The sequence below is a fragment of the Takifugu rubripes genome, unplaced genomic scaffold (genome assembly GCF_901000725.2).
Source record: "Takifugu rubripes unplaced genomic scaffold, fTakRub1.2, whole genome shotgun sequence".
Classification (NCBI taxonomy): Eukaryota; Metazoa; Chordata; class Actinopteri; order Tetraodontiformes; family Tetraodontidae; genus Takifugu; species Takifugu rubripes.
In genome coordinates this window covers 27,302-46,537 of record NW_021821654.1, presented here as the reverse complement: position 1 = coordinate 46,537, position 19,236 = coordinate 27,302, and the positions used below count along the sequence as shown (strand labels likewise).

Genomic DNA, 19,236 nt, shown 5'->3' with positions numbered 1-19,236 from the left:
TGAGAGTAATCAGATAACTGTAATAATTGGGCTCCACCAGGCTCAGCAGCAGCCTCCCGAGGCTCCTGTAGTTGGTGCTAAACACCACGTCAGGGTCTGGTTTAGGGTCAAAGTCAGGGCCAGTGTCTGGTTTAGGGTCAGAGTCAGGGTCTGGTTTAGGGTCAGAGTCAGGGCCAGTGTCTGGTTTAGCGTCAGGGTCTGGTTTAGGGTCAGAGTGAGGGCCAGGGTCTGGTTTAGGGTCAGAGTGAGGGTTAGGGTCAGGGCCAGGGTCTGGTTTAGGGTCAGAGTCAGGGTCTGGTTTAGGGTCAGGGTTAAAGGGTGTGTGATGTTGGGAGGTGTGGGCCAGGGGCTGACAGGTGTTCCTTATTTAGATCCTTATTTAGTGGAAATTATTCTAAAATTTAAGGATTCAACTTTCTACTTACAAATCAAAGATGGACTTTTTATGTATAAGCTATAGCTGTGTAATGTCTTGTAGGACTTTGATGAGGTTATTTTTATGAAGCTGTACCCAAACAACGAGTATTATTTATTGTCTCGCCTTAAGAATAAATACTGAAATGGTGCAGCTACTCTCACTGTTCTCAATCAATATCAGTCTAAATCAACCGCATTTCCCCCAACTCGAACTATTATGTTGGAAAGTCCTATTATGAAATACTAACGTAAAAATAGCATAACATAAAACAGTTTGTGTCATGTCATGTGAGGAAGAGAAAGTAATTTCTCCAACAGAAAATGTTCTGAAGTGAAACAGCGACGCGGAAATGTTGTTTGACCCGGAAGTTCTTGCTTCTACTTCCGCTCTGTCTCGTTCTCGTCCCACGCTGTATCAAAATAAGTTGCTACGTTCCCACTGAGAGGTGAGAAACATGCATTGTGAATGAATTTTATAATAAATATTAATATGTGTGCCAGAGAGTTTTCTTTACGTGTTAACGGTACATTTACTCAGACCTGTTCTGTACCAGGAGGTTCAGGTGGAAGCATAAAACAGTGTATTTGCTTCATAAATGACACTTCACGTTTTCCCAGCAGAATTAAAACAGTAGAATTGAATGAATAGAAAGTTCTTATGTTCTATACGGACCTGGCCAGAGTCCACCTTAGCAGTCTGCTGTTTCCCACCAATAAATTTGTAATATTTTAGATCAAACGTGTTGTCGTTTTCACCCCTCCTGATGCTAAGGGCTACTTTGTGTCTCTATCAAACATTTATAGGAAATATATTTAAAACCAAAATGTGTAGCCATGTAAAAGCTAATTCTTTGATGTCCTATCAGAGCCAGAGAAGCCTAAAATGAAGAGTAGAGGAAGTGACTGGGTGGATAATCGTCTCAGGCAGAGAGTGGAACAGGTAGGAAAGCATCTTCCCCCGGAGCCACACACACTGTTCCTGCACGGAAATGTACGATTCTTATGTGTGTGAGACACTGCTGAATGGTTGGACAAAGGCTGGGTAGTCAGATGTGTTGTGGATGAGCCACAGTTGTGTCTTCTAAAGCTGCAGAGTGCAGGAAAGACAGTCCTACAGTTGTCATTGTTCTTGGAATAATTTCATTTCTAGCTTCTGTTTATCTCCTGTGTGTGCGTGCGTGTGTGTGTAGGTTGGTAGGGTTCACATTCCTCCTTTGAATTATATGAAGTATTCCAGAATCGTCCCACTCCGTCCCTCCACAAGGACGCCATTATGCGATTATAATCAGCCAAGGCCTGCACAAATGCATGTTCTGCATGTCTTCATAGAAAGTTAAAACAGTAACTTCACTCAGGAGCAGCTTCAGTGGAGGCACCTGGAAACGATGTTAGAAGATCCAATAAACATACAGCTGATCAAGAAAGAATTGGTCACCTTTTATGCTGTAAAGTGCCAAAAATAATAGAGAGAAGTTCCTCTTTCGGTCCCAGCGGTGCAGCGTGGGATCGTGCATCAGTAGCGGTGTTGAGGACCTGGTACAGGTGGCATAAGAGGTTAGTTTGATATTTAGTCTGGAGGCTCATTTCATTTGCTTATTAATTTTTTTCATGGTAGCAGCTAAAATGTCCCAAAAATGTTCTCTTAAGGGAACCCCTTAAAGGAGCACAAAGAACCTGACAGCAGAAGCTGCTGAGCCACGTGCAGGTCTGGTTCCCCCGACAGGAAGTGCCAGGTTAAGGTTACAGCTGCCAGGAGGGGGTCAGCAGTTGTTCTAGAGGTTCCCCCACTTCCTCTTCCAGTCAGAACCTGGAACGAACGTCTCCAAGATAGACAAATGTCTCTTTTCCTGTCCCACTGCTACGTTATTCATTTGAAGAGACACAGCCAGATTGGTGTGTCCAGACACATTTGCAAGGTTGTGGAAGGCATAAAGTGGTACCGAGCGTACAGGTGACCACAAACTGTGTCATCTCTGTCCATCTGTGTCCACCTGTGTCCACCTGCTTTCAGTGGTTGACGTCCAGCAACTGCAACTCTGTGGATATCGCTGCTGTTGCCCTTGAACTTCAGAACCTTTACAGGCAAGTGTCTAACGTACCTTCACACACCCACACACTGTTTTCTGTTGTTTTCCAATTCCATCATTCAGGAATCCTGGTTCAGGTCGTAGTCCAACCATTGTAGGAGGGTAGTTGGTCAATAGGTCACTACCAGGCACAGCTGGTCCCACCCAGCTCCTTGCTGATACTCGTCCCACCATTGGACCGTCCCGCTCTGCTAATAGTGACAGGTCTGGTCTCCCGGGAGTCCTTCTTGAGTAGAACAGACCACGCCTCAGATCCTGAACCCTAGCCTCAGATCCTGGACCCTAGCCTCAGATCCTGGACACAAACCTCAGATCCAGAACCCTAGCCTCAGATCCTGGACCCAAACCTCAGATCCAGAACCCTAGCCTCAGATCCCGGACCCTATCCTCAGATCCCGAACCCTAGCCTCAGATCCCGGACCCTATCCTCAGATCCCGAACCCTAGCCTCAGATCCTGGACCCAAACCTCAGATCCAGAACCCTAGCCTCAGATCCTGGACCCTAGCCTCAGATCCTGAACCCTAGCCTCAGATCCCGGACCCTATCCTCAGATCCCGAACCCTAGCCTCAGATCCTGGACCCAAACCTCAGATCCAGAACCCTAGCCTCAGATCCTGGACCCTAGCCTCAGATCCTGAACCCTAGCCTCAGATCATGGACCCTAGCCTCAGATCCTGAACCTTAGCCTCAGATCATGGACCCTAGCCTCAGATCCTGGACCCTAGCCTCAGATCCTGGACCCAAACCTCAGATCCTGAAACCTAGCCTCAGATCCTGGACTCTAGCCTCAGATCATGGACCCAAACCTCAGATCCTGAAACCTAGCCTCAGATCCTGGACTCTAGCCTCAGATCATGGACCCTAGCCTCAGATCATGGACCCAAACCTCAGATCCTGAAACCTAGCCTCAGATCCTGGACCCTAGCCTCAGATCCTGGACCCTAGCCTCAGATCCTGGACCCTAACCCTGGAGTGAGTCGCACCAACACCACTTTGGGTGGTCTTGGACTGCTTTTTCTCTGGCTCATCACGTGACTTGACTGGGAGACCCTAATGGGGCAAAAGCTTAAGGTGATTCGAAGAACTGAACCCCTGTGAGGTGACCGGTCCTGGTTTCAGGAGCTATTAGTAGTAGCGCAGCTACATTCCAACATCATCAGCAGATGGATCTTGTTCAGGTTCTTCACCTGCACGTCTGTCTACGAAAGAGTGTTTGATTAAAGTTGTATCCACAGACGGGAGTACGGCAGAAGAAAGAAGACGGCTTTTAGAATCCAAGTAGAAAAAGGTACGAGGCCACAATCAAGGATGCTGCTTGCTTTCCTTTTTCCTTGTAAAAGACGTAGGTGGGGCATCCTGCTTGGTTTTGGTATCTTTGGTTTGCAGCCCTTCTTCTTTCTTCCCCTCACAGCATATGAGGAGATCCTGAGGGAGTCTGAGGCGACGGACCATAAACCCCTGAATAAGAGGCTGAAGCACAGCCATGTTGACACCGGGTAAACCCCGTCCTGTCCCTGCTGGTCCAGCAGGACGGACTCTTGCTCCTCAGGATGACCTCCTGCACTTCTGTTAGTGCTCTTATTGTCTGGAACTAATTCAGAGGTGTGTGTCAGCAGCAGCAGCAGCAGCAGCAGCAGCTCCGAGGAATCATCTGATGGCGATTGCCAGATTTTGGGAAACACTGTAAGAAAACATTTTTTAAGATGAAGGGGTGACCTTTACGTGACCTTTTCTGAGCTGGCATTATTGGCCGCGAAGGAGGCCGCGTTGGGCCGATGGGAATATTGAATATTGGCTTGAAACAGTGTGTTAGTGCAGGTCCGGTCATGCTCTGCTTGTTAACGTATATATTGGATCTCTGCACGTATGGATGAGCTGACTCCTCATTGCCTGGTATTTGCCCTCTGCAGCCCTCCAATCACATGAACAGTTCTCTCACATCCCTGTACCGAAAAGCACAGCCGGACTGCAGCACGGCCACGAGGGATTCTGCTGGTGACCCTGGTCCTGGTCCTGGTCCAGGTCCAGGTCCTGGTCCTGGTCCTGGTCCTGGTCCTAGTTCATTAACCACGGTGACTACAGGAGGCTGGTTCATTGATAAAAGCGGATGCCCCGAGAAGATCAACCTGGACTCCAGTGAAGAGCAGCCCAGAACCAAAACTCCAAGTGTAAGTGTGTAATAAATGTGTGTACAGGCGTGCACACATAGACAGTAAACATTATATATATATATACTGTATATGTGTGTGTGTGTGTGTGTAGCACAAGTTTCTCTGACCGTGCTCCTTGTGTGTCACAGCTCACAGACGCGTCCCAGCTGGAAGCCGAGAAATCCCAGACCAAGTTCAAAAGGAAAGCGGCGGCGTCCACGGGAACCGGCACCGCCCAGAAAGGTAGTGTTGCATCCCCTTTATATCTGATGCCTGTTTATTACACAGCGGGTCCTAAAACAGTGCACCTGAGTGAATGAGAGCGTGAACCTCGGGGGTGTCCAGGACTACCGGGGGCAACTACGCTAGGGGACCCAGATTCTGCTGGACGGGGGCAACTTGGGAGCAAACATTTTGTGATCGTTGTGCTGCTCGCGTTCGGCGCCGTGTTTTATTCCAAGAATTCATTGTCATTGGAAATTGTGTCTCAGCAAAGTCAAAGTCACCGGAGCTGCAGGTTCCTTCTCTGAAGTTTGAGGATGTGGGAGGAAATGAAGCGACTTTAATGGTACGTTCCACCGTTCTCAGGCTCCATTGGCACTTTTGAAGGTTCACACCAGCTCCCAGCGTTGTTGTTGTTGTTGTTGTTGTTGTTTTATCTCCTGAGGGTTTTTTTGCATTTATTGCCTTTGTTGATTGTTGCAGGAGCTCTGTAAGCTGCTGATTCACATGCACCATCCAGAGGTTTACCAGCAACTTGGAATGGTTCCTCCAAGGGGCTTCCTGCTGCACGGACCCCCCGGCTGTGGAAAGACCTTGCTGGCCCAGGCCGTGGCTGGGGTGAGGACCACAGAGCACTAGACTGCTCCTAACCAGAAATTAAATTAGCTAGAGTCTGTGAACCCTCCCTGGAGGGTCTGAGAGGTCAAGAGGTCAGAATGGACAGAGTTTTAGTGAACAGAGCTACAGTTATGCTGCTCGAGGTGGTTTTAAACTGCACGCATGAGCCCGCTGGAGGAAGACTCTGCTCAGTCGGGCCCCTGCTTCTAGGACGGGCAGGTGGTGGTTCACAGAGGCCTGAAGCCCATGGATGAGGCCTGTCTCTCATGAGGTTAACTTGTCTCGTGTGTCAGGAGCTGCAGCTGCCCATGCTGAAGGTCTCTGCTCCAGAGGTGGTTTCTGGAGTGTCTGGGGAGTCTGAGCAGAAGCTCAGAGAGCTGTTTGACCTGGCTGTGGTGAGTCTTGCCTTGATCCTTTGAATACATCCCAGTGAGATGTTAATTACAGAAAAACCAAACCCAATAGGGACTGACTGGGGCGGTTTATGACTGCAGTCCGGCCCTGCTCCAGATGCTGGACAGGCTCGATTCACGTGCCTCTTCCTCTCCGACCTGTGTCTGCAGAGCTCTGCCCCGTGTATCCTCTTCATAGATGAGATAGACGCCATTACCCCCAAGAGAGAAGTGGCCTCTAAAGACATGGAGAGGAGGATCGTTGCGCAGATGCTAACTTGCATGGACGGTACAGGACTTACTTATTGGTAGCCACTTATATCACCAGCAGGGGGAGGAAACCGGATTAACAAGGAAATGTGTTAATCTAATTTTATCCCAGTGTTGGGCCGACATTTCTCATTATTTACGCTTAGAATCCTGATTCACTCACCCAATCATTTTTATTTACCTCTCATTCAGTGATGAGTTCACGGTAATCAGTCCTGTCCAGGGTTACGTCGCTATGGCAACTTATCAGATGTCAAATTTGATATTCATCACCATATTTATGTTTCCTCCTTCTTCAGAGTTTGGATCGATGAGAAACTATAAAAGATGAGAGAAAAAGACATATTTCTACGCCCCCTTTCTTCTTTTTTCCAGATTTGAACAGTATTCCAGCGCCAGTCATGGTCATCGGTGCCACCAACAGGCCCGACTCCCTGGATCCTGCCCTCCGCAGAGCTGGACGCTTTGACCGGGAAATTTGCCTCGGAATTCCCGATGAAGCGGCGCGTCTCCGGTCAGTCGAACAGCTCCATCTTGTATTCCATATCTGCGGCGATCTCTCTGTTCTTGAACGTAGCCTCTGGACTCCTTTATAAGCTGTTTTTATAAAGAGAGTTCCACTGTGACCCGGGACCCCCTGAAATCTCGGCTTTTCTACATTGGGAATGTTCTCGCTGTAACACGGCTCCACTGACTCCATGTGTGGCTGCCACGGACCTGCATATATACGTGATTCTATTAGCTTACCTGTGTAGCTAAGGCTAATGCATTAAGGGAAGCTTCAACGTGTCGTGCAGAGTCTGGACCAGTAACCTGACCTGCTCTGATCAGGCTGTAGCAAAGTAGCTGAGCAGGACGATTATGACATTGCGCTTAACCAATCAGGTTGCTGGGTTTCTCCTCGTCATTGACATGTTGGCGTTGCCTCCTGTTTCTGGGAAATACCGCAACAGTCCACACCAGTTCCCGATCTCCAGTGGTCACAGCACTCAAACGCTGAAGCAGAACCTTGATTTCTCTTTCAGGATCCTGAAAACATTGTGTCGAAAGCTAAAGCTGCCCGAAGACCTGGACTACCAGCAGCTGGCCCGGCTCACCCCAGGCTACGTGGGAGCAGATCTCATGGCTCTGTGTCGGGAAGCTGCCATGAATGCAGTCAACAGAGTCCTGATACACCTGGGAGGTTGCCCGAGGAGCTCCAGTCAGTGCTCCCCTCAACATCCCTCAACAGCTGGATCTCAGACCCACAACAACGATGCAGAGGGCCAGACCACAGACGGCGACCCAGGAGCTGGTGTGCAGCCAGGACAGGATCCTCCACAGGTATGTACATCAGATGAGGGGAGAGGAGAGGAGAGGAGAGGAGAGGAGAGGAGAGGAGAGGAGAGGAGAGGAGAGGAGAGGAGAGGAGAGGAGAGGAGAGGAGGAGAGAAGGGGAGGGGAGGGGAGAGGAGAGGAGAGGAGAGGAGAGGAGAGGAGAGGAGAGGAGAGGCGAGGAGGGGAGGGGAGGGGAGAGGAGAGGAGGGGAGGGGGAGAGGAGAGGGAGGGGAAGGGGAAGGAAGAAGAGAAGAGGAGAGGGGAGGAGGGGAGGGAGGGGAGGGGGAGGGAGGGGAGGAGAGGAGGGGAGAGGAGAGGAGAGGAGAGGAGGGGAGGGGAAGGAAGAGAAGAGGAGAGGGGAGGAGGGGAGGGGAGGGAGGGGGAAGAGGAGAGGGCAGGAGAAAAGAGAGGAGAGGAGAGGAGAGGGAGGGGGAAGAGAAGAGGAGAGGAGGGGAGAGGAGAGGAGAGGGGAGGGGAGGAGAGGAGAGGGAGGGGAGGGGAGGGGAGAGGAGAGGAGAGGGAGGGGGAAGGGGAAGGAAGAGAAGAGGAGAGGGGAGGGGAGGAGAGGAGGGGGGAGGAGGGAGGGGAGGGAGGGGAAGAGGAGAGGGCAGGAGAAAAGAGAGGAGAGGAGAGGGAGGGGGAAGAGAAGAGGAGAGGGGAGGAGAGGAGAGGGGGGGAGGAGAGGAGAGGGGAGGGAGGAGAAGGAGAGAGAGGAGAGGAGAAGGAAAAGGAGAGGGGAGGAGCGGAGAGGAGAAGGAGAGAAGAGGAGGAGGAGAGGAGAAGGAGAGAGGGAGGAGAGGAGAAGGCGAGGGAGAGGGAGGAGAGGGAGAGGGGAGAGGAGAGGAGAGGAGAAGGAGAGGAGAGGAGAAGGAGAGGAAACCATGACCCAGTGGGGTGACAGAGGCCTGTCAGGTGATCATGTTTCTGGACCCCGGCAGCCTCGGCCTATAGCAGCATAGCTAAGATGTGACCTAATGAGTAGACGACCCCCTCAGTATGATAATCTGTCTGTCTATGATAGTAACTGGAACTACAGAATTAGTAACAATAAGCTTTTTGAAAGAGGAGGCTTTAAGTCTGATCTTAAAAGTAGTCTGTCCTCTACATTTACATGACTTGACACTATTGTCACTCTTATGTGGACCCATATTAACCTAAAGGCTCACATGTTCTGTCCAGGAACCAGATCTGAGGCAGCTGTTACACCTTCTGAGGAACAAGGAGACCCTGTCCGAGGACAGGTTGGTCGGCCTCTCCATCCTGATGTCAGACTTCCAGGCGTCTCTGGCCAGCGTGCAGCCTTCAGCCAAGAGGGAGGGCTTCGCCACCGTGCCTGATGTCACCTGGGAGGACGTGGGCGCTCTGCAGGACATCAGAGAGGAGCTCACCATGGCCATCCTGGTAACTGGGACCGAGACTAGGACCATCCTGAGGAAAAAGGACTTCAAGTCTTCCTTCACAGAAATGAAGACTTTTGTGAGGAAGAAAGAGGTAAAATCAGATTTTTAATGATTTTCAATGTGTCTTTCAGGCTCCGGTGCGTTTCCCAGAGCAGTTCAAGCTTCTGGGGCTCAGTGCTCCATCTGGTGTCCTGTTAACTGGACCTCCAGGATGTGGAAAGACCCTGCTGGCCAAGGTGGTTGTTAATGTGATTTAATTTAGACAGAAGTAGGCTTATTACATGATAATAAAGAGAGAAGTAGAGTTATTACATGGTAATAAAGACCGAAGTAGAGTTATTACATGGTCATAAAGACAGAAGTAGGCTTATTACATGATAATAAAGACAGAAGTAGACTTATTACATGGTAATAAAGACAGAAGTAGTGTTATTACATAGTAATAAAGAGAGAAGTATAGTTATTACATGATAATAAAGACAGAGGTAGACTTATTACATGATCATAAAGACAGAAATAGACTTATTACATAGTAATAAAGAGAGAAGTATAGTTATTACATGATAATAAAGACAGAAGTAGACTTATTACATGATCATAAAGACAGAAGTAGTGTTATTACATGGTAATAAAGACAGAAGTAGACTTATTACATAGTAATAAAGAGAGAAGTATAGTTATTACATGATAATAAAGACAGAAGTAGACTTATAACATGGTCATAAAGACTTATTACATGATCATGAAGACAGAAGTAGACTCATTACATGATAATAAAGGCTGAGAGGTGCTGAGAATTGACCTGTTTTCAGGTTTGTTGTTGTTTTTTCCTTCTCCACCATATTGTAAATTATTCAGCACCTCCAGTGTCACATGACTCACCCTTGAGTTCATTTGTGGGCCGGAATGTTTCATGGAATTCAGCAGCGTTCCTGTTTTTCTGTGTGGTTCTGGCTCTGTTGCTAACTGGTGTCTCCTGACAGGCCGTGGCCAACGAATCAGGACTCAATTTCATCTCTGTCAAAGGTCCCGAGCTGCTGAACATGGTGTGTATGTCCTAACACACACAGACCCACACACTGACCCACACCAGGACCCACACTGACCCACACCAGGACACACACTGACCCACACCAGGACCCACACTGACCCACACCAGGACCCACACAGACCCACACCAGGACACACAGACACCCACACCAGGACCCACACTGACCCACACCAGGACACACACTGACCCACACCAGGACCCACACTGACCCACACCAGGACCCGCACTGACCCACACCAGGACACGCACAGACCCACACCAGGACACGCACAGACCCACACCAGGACCCACACTGACCCACACCAGGACCCACACTGACCCACACCAGGACACGCACAGACCCACACCAGGACACACACACACCCACACCAGGACACGCACAGACCCACACCAGGACACACACACACCCCACACCAGGACACACACACACCCACACCAGGACACGCACAGACCCACACCAGGACACGCACAGACCCACACCAGGACACGCACAGACCCACACCAGGACACACACACACCCACACCAGGACACACACACAGACCCACACCAGGACCCACACACTGGCCCAGATCAGATCAGTGTCTCTGTGTCTCATCGGTGTCTCTGTGTCTCATCGGCGTCTCTGTGTCTCATCGGCGTCTCTGTGTCTCATCGGCGTCTCTGTGTCTCATCGGCGTCTCTGTGTCTCATCAGTGTCTCATCGGTGTCTCTGTGTCTCATCAGTGTCTCATCAGTGTCTCTGTGTCTCATCGGTGTCTCTGTGTCTCATCAGTGTCTCTGTGTCTCATCGGTGTCTCTTCGGTGTCTCGGTGTCTCATCGGTGTCTCTGTGTCTCATCAGTACGTCGGTGAGAGTGAGCGGGCGGTCAGACAGGTCTTCCAGAGAGGACAGAACTCAGCTCCCTGTGTCATCTTCTTTGATGAGGTGGACGCGCTGTGTCCCCGACGATCAGGCCACGAGGTGAGAGCAAGGACCCACACCAGGACCCACACTCTCACACAGACCCACACCAGGACCCACACTCTCACACAGGACCCACACCAGGACCCACACTCTCACACAGGACCCACACCAGGACCCACACTCTCACACAGGACCCACACTCTCACACAGACCCACACCAGGACCCACACTCTCACACAGGACCCACACTCTCACACAGACCCACACCAGGACCCACACTCTCACACAGACCCACACCAGGACCCACACCAGGACCCACACAGACCCACACAGACCCACACCAGGACCCACACTCTCACACAGGACCCACACTCTCACACAGACCCACACCAGGACCCACACTCTCACACAGGACCCACACCAGGACCCACACTCTCACACAGACCCACACCAGGACCCACACTCTCACACAGACCCACACCAGGACCCACACCAGGACCCACACCAGGACCCACACCAGAACCCACACTCTCACACAGACCCACACTCTCACACAGACCCACACCAGGACCCACACTCTCAGACAGACCCACACCAGGACCCACACTCTCACACAGACCCACACCAGGACCCACACCAGGACCCACACAGACCCACACCAGGACCCACACCAGAACCCACACTCTCACACAGACCCACACCAGGACCCACACCAGAACCCACACTCTCACACAGGACCCACACTCTCACACAGACCCACACCAGGACCCACACAGACCCCCACTCCCATTACCCAGGTCCAGGCCTGCTCCAGTACGTGTGTCCTCAGTCCGAGGCTGCAGCATGGGAACGTAGCCCCCACTTTAATGGGGCTTCAGTGTTCCCACTGAGTCCCTCCTCAAGGATCTGCTCCTTGTCCTATCACAAAGTTCCTGCTGTAAACACTGAAATCCCCAAACATTTCCAACGCCGTCAGCACATTCTGACATGTCTGAATTAGCCAGTCGTTCCATGTTCCTGTGTGTTGCCAGTCCGGGGCCAGTGTACGGGTGGTCAACCAGCTGCTGACAGAGATGGACGGTCTGGAGGCCCGCCGGCAGGTGTTCATCATGGCAGCAACCAACAGGCCAGGTTTGTATGGCAGGACGTCCTGTCTGGGTTAAAGCGGTTTTAACTGGAAAGAGAGTAAACAACTGTTCAAATGTTGATATTAGCAACTGGTCTTGGTGGTTTTTACGTTCCACATCGCTGTCCTGCTTACGTGGGACCAACACCAGTCGCTGGTGCCCAGTAGCAGGTCCTTTATGAGCCTTGGCTCCGCCCATCTTGGCGAGGTTGATGTGAGACGCATTAGTGGCTCTTTCCTTTATGATCAAGACTCTTTCAGGTGGATCTTGTTTGCTTCAGTTATCTCATCAAGTAAAGGATCTAATCCCTCTTCCATGCAGCTTTCACAGTGAAATGTCTTGGAAATGTGTCAACAAAGTGTTTCTGCGTCTTGTTCTCGCCAGATATCATCGACCCTGCGATAATGCGGCCGGGTCGGCTCGATAAAATCCTGTATGTGGGTCTGCCCTGTCCAGCAGACCGTCTGTCCATCCTGCTCACTATAACTAAGGTAAAGGGGGTCCTACACGTTCATGGAGGTTAGACTTTAGACCAAGAGCTCCGGTACCAGATGCTGTTCTGGGACTTGATTGTAAAAGTGTGAAAGTTAAAGTACAGGAAGGTCCGAGGTCTGAATCAGCTGACTGAAGGAACAAAGTCCAACAAAGTCACGCTTTGTGGAACAAAGAAAAGGGATTGTGCTCGGGATAAACCACAACTGGGTTTCCTCCAGAGCCTCACCTCACAACAGGGGAGGGCCGGTTCAGGGCCGGTCCAGGCTCAGGGCTGGAACGGGCTCAGGGCTGGTCCTGGCTCAGGGCTGGTCCTGGCTCAGGTATGGTCCAGGTTCAGGGCTCAGGGCCGGTCCAGGCTCAGGGCTGGAACGGGCTCAGGGCTGGTCCGAGTTCAGGGTTGGTCCAAGCTCAGGGCTGGTCCTGGTCCGGGCTCAGGGCCAGTCCGGGCTCAGGGCCGGTCCGGGCTCAGGGCTGGTCCGGGCTCAGGGCTGGTCCAGGCTCAGGGCTGGAACGGGCTCAGGGCTGGTCCGAGTTCAGGGTTGGTCCAAGCTCAGGGCTGGTCCTGGTCCGGGCTCAGGGCTGGTCCTGGTCCGGGCTCAGGGCTGGTCCGGGCTCAGGGCTGGTCCTGGTCCGGGCTCAGGGCCAGTCCGGGCTCAGGGCCGGTCCGGGCTCAGGGCTGGTCCAGGCTCAGGGCTGGAACGGGCTCAGGGCTGGTCCAAGCTCAGGGCTGGTCCTGGTCCGGGCTCAGGGCTGGTCCTGGTCCGGGCTCAGGGCCAGTCCGGGCTCAGGGCTGGTCCGGGCTCAGGGCTGGTCCGGGCTCAGGGCTGGAACGGGCTCAGGGCTGGTCCGGGCTCAGGGCTGGAACGGGCTCAGGGCTGGTCCGGGCTCAGGGCTGGTCCGGGCTCAGGGTTGGTCCAAGCTCAGGGCTGGTCCTGGTCCGGGCTCAGGGCCGGTCCAGGCTCAGGGCTGGAACGGGCTCAGGGCTGGTCTGAGTTCAGGGTTGGTCCAAGCTCAGGGTTGGTCCTGGTCCGGGCTCAGGGCTGGTCCTGGTCCGGGCTCAGGGCCGGTCCGGGCTCAGGGCCGGTCCAGGCTCAGGGCTGGAACGGGCTCAGGGCTGGTCCGGGCTCAGGGCTGGAACGGGCTCAGGGCTGGTCCGGGCTCAGGGCTGGTCCGGGCTCAGGGTTGGTCCAAGCTCAGGGCTGGTCCTGGTCCGGGCTCAGGGCCGGTCCTGGTCCGGGCTCAGGGCCGGTCCGGGCTCAGGGCCGGTCCAGGCTCAGGGCTGGAACGGGCTCAGGGCTGGTCCGAGTTCAGGGCCGGTCCGGGCTCAGGGTTGGTCCGGGCTCAGGGCTGGTCCTGGTCCGGGCTCAGGGCCGGTCCGGGCTCAGGGCCGGTCCGGGCTCAGGGCCGGTCCAGGCTCAGGGCTGGAACGGGCTCAGGGCTGGTCCGGGCTCAGGGCTGGAACGGGCTCAGGGCTGGTCTGAGTTCAGGGTTGGTCCAAGCTCAGGGTTGGTCCTGGTCCGGGCTCAGGGCTGGTCCTGGTCCGGGCTCAGGGCCGGTCCGGGCTCAGGGCCGGTCCAGGCTCAGGGCTGGAACGGGCTCAGGGCTGGTCCGAGTTCAGGGCCGGTACGGGCTCAGGGCCGGTCCGGGCTCAGGGTTGGTCCGGGCTCAGGGCTGGTCCTGGTCCGGGCTCAGGGCCGGTCCGGGCTCAGGGCCGGTCCGGGCTCAGGGCTGGTCCTGCAGCAGCTCCCACATCCACTTCAAGCTTAAGAAGCTCCTCCCGGTGCAGTGCAGCAAGAACTGGAGCGCTGATCCTGTCCACTTTTTCCGTCAAAAGTGGACAGGATCAGGTCCTGTTGACGTGATCATCCAGGTCTGGAGCGTGATCCAGGGCCAACCCTCCTCCCAGTCCTTCCCCAGCTGGTTTCTGTCGTGGTCGTGTTTGAGGCACCTTTAGATTCACAGCTTCATATTTCATAACGACTCGCAGCCTTCAACATGATTAAAAAGCTGATGGAGTCACGGTGAAAGTAATCCCAGGGTTGTCTGTTAGGGGGGGACCCGACCTGTGCTGGACCAGGACGTGGGCCTCCAGGAGATCGCCCACGACGAACGCTGTGATGGTTTCACGTGAGTGCCACCTTCAAACGTTCCGCTCGCCCGTCACCTTCGGCAGCAGGTGGGGATGATGTGTAAAGGTGCGTCCGTTTGTTCCAGCGGCGCGGACCTGACGGCGTTGGTGAGGGAAGCCTCCCTCAGTGCTCTGAGGGCCTTCCTGGACACTCAGCACGCCTCGGAACCGGCTTCAGGTAACCTCCACCCCCACCCCGTCCCTCCGCCCCGCCCAACACTGACATATGGAACACACCACAGTTGAGGGTCGGACCAGAGTTGGACCAGTTGAGGGTCGGACCAGGGTTGGACCAGTTGGGCTCTGGAGGGTTTAACCCACAAACTGGGGCCCCCGTTTCTTTATAAGGGATTTGAACATGAGTCTGAAACAGAAACGAGGCGCTGTAGAGCAGCTTCAGCACTAGTTCAGCTTCATGTCTAAACCTGTGGAAGGGGGAGGAGCCCCAACCTGCCACTGCAGGATCCAGGATTTCCCCGAGGAAGCACCCAACATTTTTCTGCTCCTTTCAGCCTGCTGGCAGAACCACCCGGTCAGAGGTAGATGTGCTCCTCTCGATGGACACTAGGGGTCACACGGAGCGGGTCAAAGGTCATGTGGTGGGTCTGAAAGCGTCAACACGAGGAAGAAAAACCAAACTTCCCCTTTGAGTTCGACAACCATTTTAGATTTGGGGGTAAACCTGGAAGAACTCTGGTCCAACTCTGGTTCCAAACATCGGTTCCACCTTCAGAGGTGGGATTGAACCAAGACTGTGAAACGAGAGGAAGTCCCAACTTGTTCCACATCTCGGCTAAAGAGGTTTTTCATGACCAAACCTCAGAAAAGACGTCCAGCGGCTCCTGAATGTCCCTCGGTGAGGTGGACGTTCCTCAGGAGCTGCTGACTGTTGATTGTTGTCCACAGGTCCCAGATTGTCCAGCGACGCTGCGTCCAACATCAGAGTGACCCGGCAGAACTTTGACGATGCCTTCAAAAAAGTTTGTCCGTCAGTGTCCAAAAAGGTAAAATTTCTGGCCAACACCTTTAAACATTTCCCACAAATCCAGGTGTCCTAAACAGAGCAAGAGTGTAGCTGCTTGTCCCTCCTGTGGGGGACCAGAGGTTTCAGGTAGTCAATGTTCTGCGCTGGTAAAAAACCTGAGAAGATCAGAAAAGTCTCCAGACAAAAATGAGGACAATGGACCACCTGAGGACAAGTTGGACTCGTCCACCGTCCCACGTCTGGAGACAATGTGGTCCTGATGGTGGTCCACTGAAGACATTTGAGGCCTTTTAGGACTTTGCACCTTGCTGTGTGCTGCAGGGCTGGACCTGCGTGGACAGCCAGCCCTGGACTTGTCCCCCATGTGATCAGTCAAGCTTCTGTCTGGTCTCCCCCTGGTCGGGGACGCCGCCGTCTCCTCCTGTCCACTTCAGTCGTTCACGTGTGCCGCTCTTCTCTCTGTAGGACCAGAAGATGTACGAGCAGCTCAGAGGCTCCATCAGCAGATAAGAGCGGACCTCCCGTCCTCCCCCTGGAGGACACAACCTTTCCGGCTTTATGTCCCAGTAGGACGACGTCCAAGGAGAAAATGCCTGAAATTCCATTTGTGTTTTTTGTAAATGTAATTTTCAACTCGTAAAAACAAATTACAAAAAAATATTTAAGTGCGAGAAATGTCTCCTGTCGTGATTTTGAGTCCAACTTTCATCTGAAGGAAGGACACAAGGTCCCAGTCAAACCATGACTCAGCAGTTTTAAGTCCAGCTTTCACCTGAAGGGAGGGCACAAGCGTCCCAGTCAAACCATGACTCAGCAGTTTTAAGTCCAGCTTTCACTTGAAGGGAGGACACAAGGTCCCAGTCAAACCATGACTCGGCAGTTTTAAGTCCAGCTTTCATCTGAAGGGAGGGCACAAGCGTCCCAGTCAAACCATGACTCAGCAGTTTTAAGTCCAGCTTTCACTTGAAGGGAGGACACAAGGTCCCAGTCAAACCATGACTCGGCAGTTTTAAGTCCAGCTTTCACCTGAAGGGAGGGCACAAGCGTCCCAGTCAAACCATGACTCAGCAGTTTTAAATTCAGCTTTCATCTGAAGGGAGGGCACAAGCGTCCCAGTCAAACCATGACTCGGCAGTTTTGAGCAGTTCAACTTTATTTTAGAGCATCTGTAACAGTGAGGGTCTGCAGGTGCTTCACACACCCCAAACAGACCCTGGAAGGCAACAGTGGTGGACAGGTACAGTGGACAAAGGTGCAACACCTCTGGAGATGAAGGGCAAGAACCTCGTGGGCACCAACATTTCCAGAACATTCTGAGCAGGAATTAGTTGCTTTGGTTAAATCAATCAAAGCTTCAGTTATCCAGACGGACAGAGTGCACGTGCGCACGCACGTTAGACAGCCTGAGCAGGAGCTTTAACATCAACATAAAAGGAAATTTCACTGAGGTTAAAGGTGAATTAGAGCAAAGGTGCTTTGGAGAGGAATCCTCGAACACTTTTATTAATCATTTATCTGTTTAAAATCTAAACATGTGAGTCGCCTCTGTGCATCCGAGCTGGGCTGAAATCCCTGGACATTCCCGATGGTTTGCATGGACACCTTATTTCTGAGTGTTTAACACACAGAAGCTGTTAAAGCTGCGTCCTTCCCGACCCACTTATTCTTGCTTGACGTCTCCCTTCAGCTTCCTCTTGATCCGAGAGTACGGACTCAGCGTGTCGTCCATGATGAAGCTGTAGAGGACCTGGATCCAGGACGAGTACTGGGGAAGGTCCTCGTAATACTCTGCCGCTATTTTCTTCACCTGTGAAACCAAAGAGGAACGTTAAAAAGGCGCCTCGTTGGTTCCGAGGCTTTTTATTCTGCCGATTCCAGGAAAGGCGGTACTGACCATGGGGAGCCTGCAGCCTGGAATGCTGGGGAAGTCGTGGTGCTCGTTGTGGTAGCCCACGTTGAAGGTCAGCAGGTTGAGGGAGCCGTAGTAGGAGTACGTCTCGTGGCCTTTGAGGAACATGTAGTGCTCGGCGATGAAGTGACCGGAGATGGGGTGCAAACCCATGCCCAGCATGGACCCGGCAAGCATGTACACGACAGGCTTGGCCCCCCAAAACCAGTACAGCAGGAGGTCAAAGGCCAGCTGCACGCCCACGTTGGTCACCTCCAGCTGACTGATGGGCTTGGGATTGATGCAGAGCGGCCGGATGGCGTAGAACAGCGGCTGCAGGATGATCCAGACGAACTTGCGGAAGCGCGTGCAGAAGAACCATCCTTCCAGCTCGGTGGGAATATCGACATCCACCCCGTCGCCGCCCAGGTAGCGATGGTGGTCCAGGTGATACCGCTTGAAGGAAGCAGAATAGGGAAGGCCGATGGGCAGGTTGGCAAACATGGCGAAGTACCGGTTCCACATGGCCTTGCTGTTCCCAAAGGCCGTGTTGTGGGAGACCTCGTGGATGGCGAGCGTCATGGAGTGGTTGATGCAGCTGCCGAACGTGTACGTCCAAAACAAGACCCATTTCCAGCTCAGATCTTTGACCAGGTAAAAGGCACAGAACTGCACCGCCACCATCAGGACCACGATCCACTTCAGCCTGGGGTCCGGACCCATCAGAGACTTGATCTGTGGGTATTTAGCTGAGAAAATGGAGACAAAACAGGAGGTTGGAGAGAGATTCACTAAATGACACACACACACACACACACACACACACACACACACACACACACACACACACACACACACACACACACACACACACACACACACACACACACACACACACACAGATCCACCCTCTTTGGCTCGATCGGAAACTTTCATTTCCGACTGTGACACTCCGGCTCGGCCGCTCCGGTCCCGAACCTTCCCGACCCAGTCTTGGTCTGGACGCTTCGCCTTCGCTCTTGTAAAACCTCTGTGTGTGTGCTGAAGTTAACTAGCCGCGTATAAACCGGTTGTGTGAGCGCTGGTGGTCGCTAACGTGACACTTTAACCACCCTTTCGCCCCCTAACTGCGCGAGCTTGGAGGAGCTCCTCTTCCGGGCCCGGTAGAACCGTTAGCTCCGTTAGCCACGTTCGTCAGCGAGAAGGACAAAGTCAAACCGAACAAAACGGTGACGCAACTCATTTCGGTGCACGATAAAAGGGGAATAACGATGTTTCTGTCGTAACACAGACAACCAAACCTTAGTTTTACTAAGGTTAGCATGATGCTACATGCTAACTCACCCAAGATCTCCTTCCGCCTATCCGCGTGCGGCTGCTCCGTGTAGACCCATTCGTAGTCTTCTCGGGCGACTCGGTTCCCCATGATCGATTTGAGCTTCTAACGCAGCTTTGGGAAGCGGTACCGAACGCTGTGGATCCTCCCTGGATCCGCTGTGGATCCTCCCTGGATCCTGCCGCTTGGTTGGTTATCTGACGTCAGAAAGCCAAGTCCGCCCCCTACGTGCGCTTCCTCCCAACTGCAGCAACAGCAACGATAGGAGCAACAGTAGTAATAGTAGCAATAGTAGCAGCAGCAATAGTAGCAGCAGCAATAGTAGCAGCAGCAATAGTAATAATAGTAGCAATAGTAGCAGCTGCAATAGTAGCAGCAGCAATAGTAGCAGCTGCAACAGTAACAGCAGCAATAGTAGCAGCAGCAATAGTAGCAGCTGCAACAGTAA

The 19,236-nt window shown here is 52.8% G+C and overlaps 2 protein-coding genes across 3 annotated transcripts; one reads left to right on the top strand and one right to left on the bottom strand.

The window, feature by feature from the left end:
* The first annotated feature begins 746 nt into the window (after positions 1–746).
* Positions 747–16,235, top strand: LOC101072295 (nuclear VCP like). 2 transcript variants are annotated; one of them, XM_029832476.1, is made up of 24 exons: positions 747–863; positions 1,284–1,357; positions 2,429–2,499; positions 3,741–3,793; positions 3,917–4,001; positions 4,122–4,188; positions 4,416–4,673; positions 4,805–4,898; positions 5,147–5,223; positions 5,361–5,495; positions 5,789–5,890; positions 6,059–6,176; positions 6,533–6,671; positions 7,183–7,480; positions 8,654–8,875; positions 9,006–9,110; positions 9,858–9,920; positions 10,767–10,886; positions 11,861–11,960; positions 12,341–12,447; positions 14,502–14,578; positions 14,666–14,757; positions 15,486–15,583; positions 16,030–16,235. In XM_029832476.1, exons 2-24 carry the CDS (start codon positions 1,301–1,303, stop codon positions 16,072–16,074), a joined length of 2,583 nt encoding a protein of 860 aa, XP_029688336.1. In that variant the 5' UTR covers positions 747–863; positions 1,284–1,300; the 3' UTR covers positions 16,075–16,235. The 2 variants fall into 2 exon arrangements, with proteins under 2 accessions (XP_029688336.1, XP_029688335.1); XM_029832475.1 differs by having other exon boundaries at positions 4,119–4,188.
* Positions 16,236–16,699: 464 nt separating this feature from the next.
* On the bottom strand, positions 16,700–19,012 carry LOC101072518 (sphingolipid delta(4)-desaturase DES1-like). The gene is made up of 3 exons (XM_029832477.1): positions 18,797–19,012; positions 17,459–18,201; positions 16,700–17,371 (listed from the first exon to the last, which is right to left on the bottom strand). Exons 1-3 carry the CDS (start codon positions 18,876–18,878, stop codon positions 17,225–17,227), a joined length of 972 nt encoding a protein of 323 aa, XP_029688337.1. The 5' UTR covers positions 18,879–19,012; the 3' UTR covers positions 16,700–17,224.
* Positions 19,013–19,236: the final 224 nt, after the last annotated feature.

What these genes read in the sequence shown, in the direction of transcription:
- LOC101072295 (XM_029832475.1), top strand. Translation starts at nt 1,301, where the DNA reads ATGAAGAGTAGAGGAAGTGACTGGGTGGATAATCGTCTCAGGCAGAGA. An exon ending in GAAATGAAGCGACTTTAATG is followed by an intron (nt 5,224 to 5,360) that starts GTACGTTCCACC and finishes TGATTGTTGCAG; the next exon opens with GAGCTCTGTAAGCTGCTGAT. An exon ending in CCCGACGATCAGGCCACGAG is followed by an intron (nt 10,887 to 11,860) that starts GTGAGAGCAAGG and finishes GTGTGTTGCCAG; the next exon opens with TCCGGGGCCAGTGTACGGGT.
- LOC101072518 (XM_029832477.1), bottom strand. Translation starts at nt 18,878, where the DNA reads ATGGGGAACCGAGTCGCCCGAGAAGACTACGAATGGGTCTACACGGAG. An exon ending in TAGGCGGAAGGAGATCTTGG is followed by an intron (nt 18,202 to 18,796) that starts GTGAGTTAGCAT and finishes CCATTTTCTCAG; the next exon opens with CTAAATACCCACAGATCAAG. An exon ending in CAGGCTGCAGGCTCCCCATG is followed by an intron (nt 17,372 to 17,458) that starts GTCAGTACCGCC and finishes TTGGTTTCACAG; the next exon opens with GTGAAGAAAATAGCGGCAGA.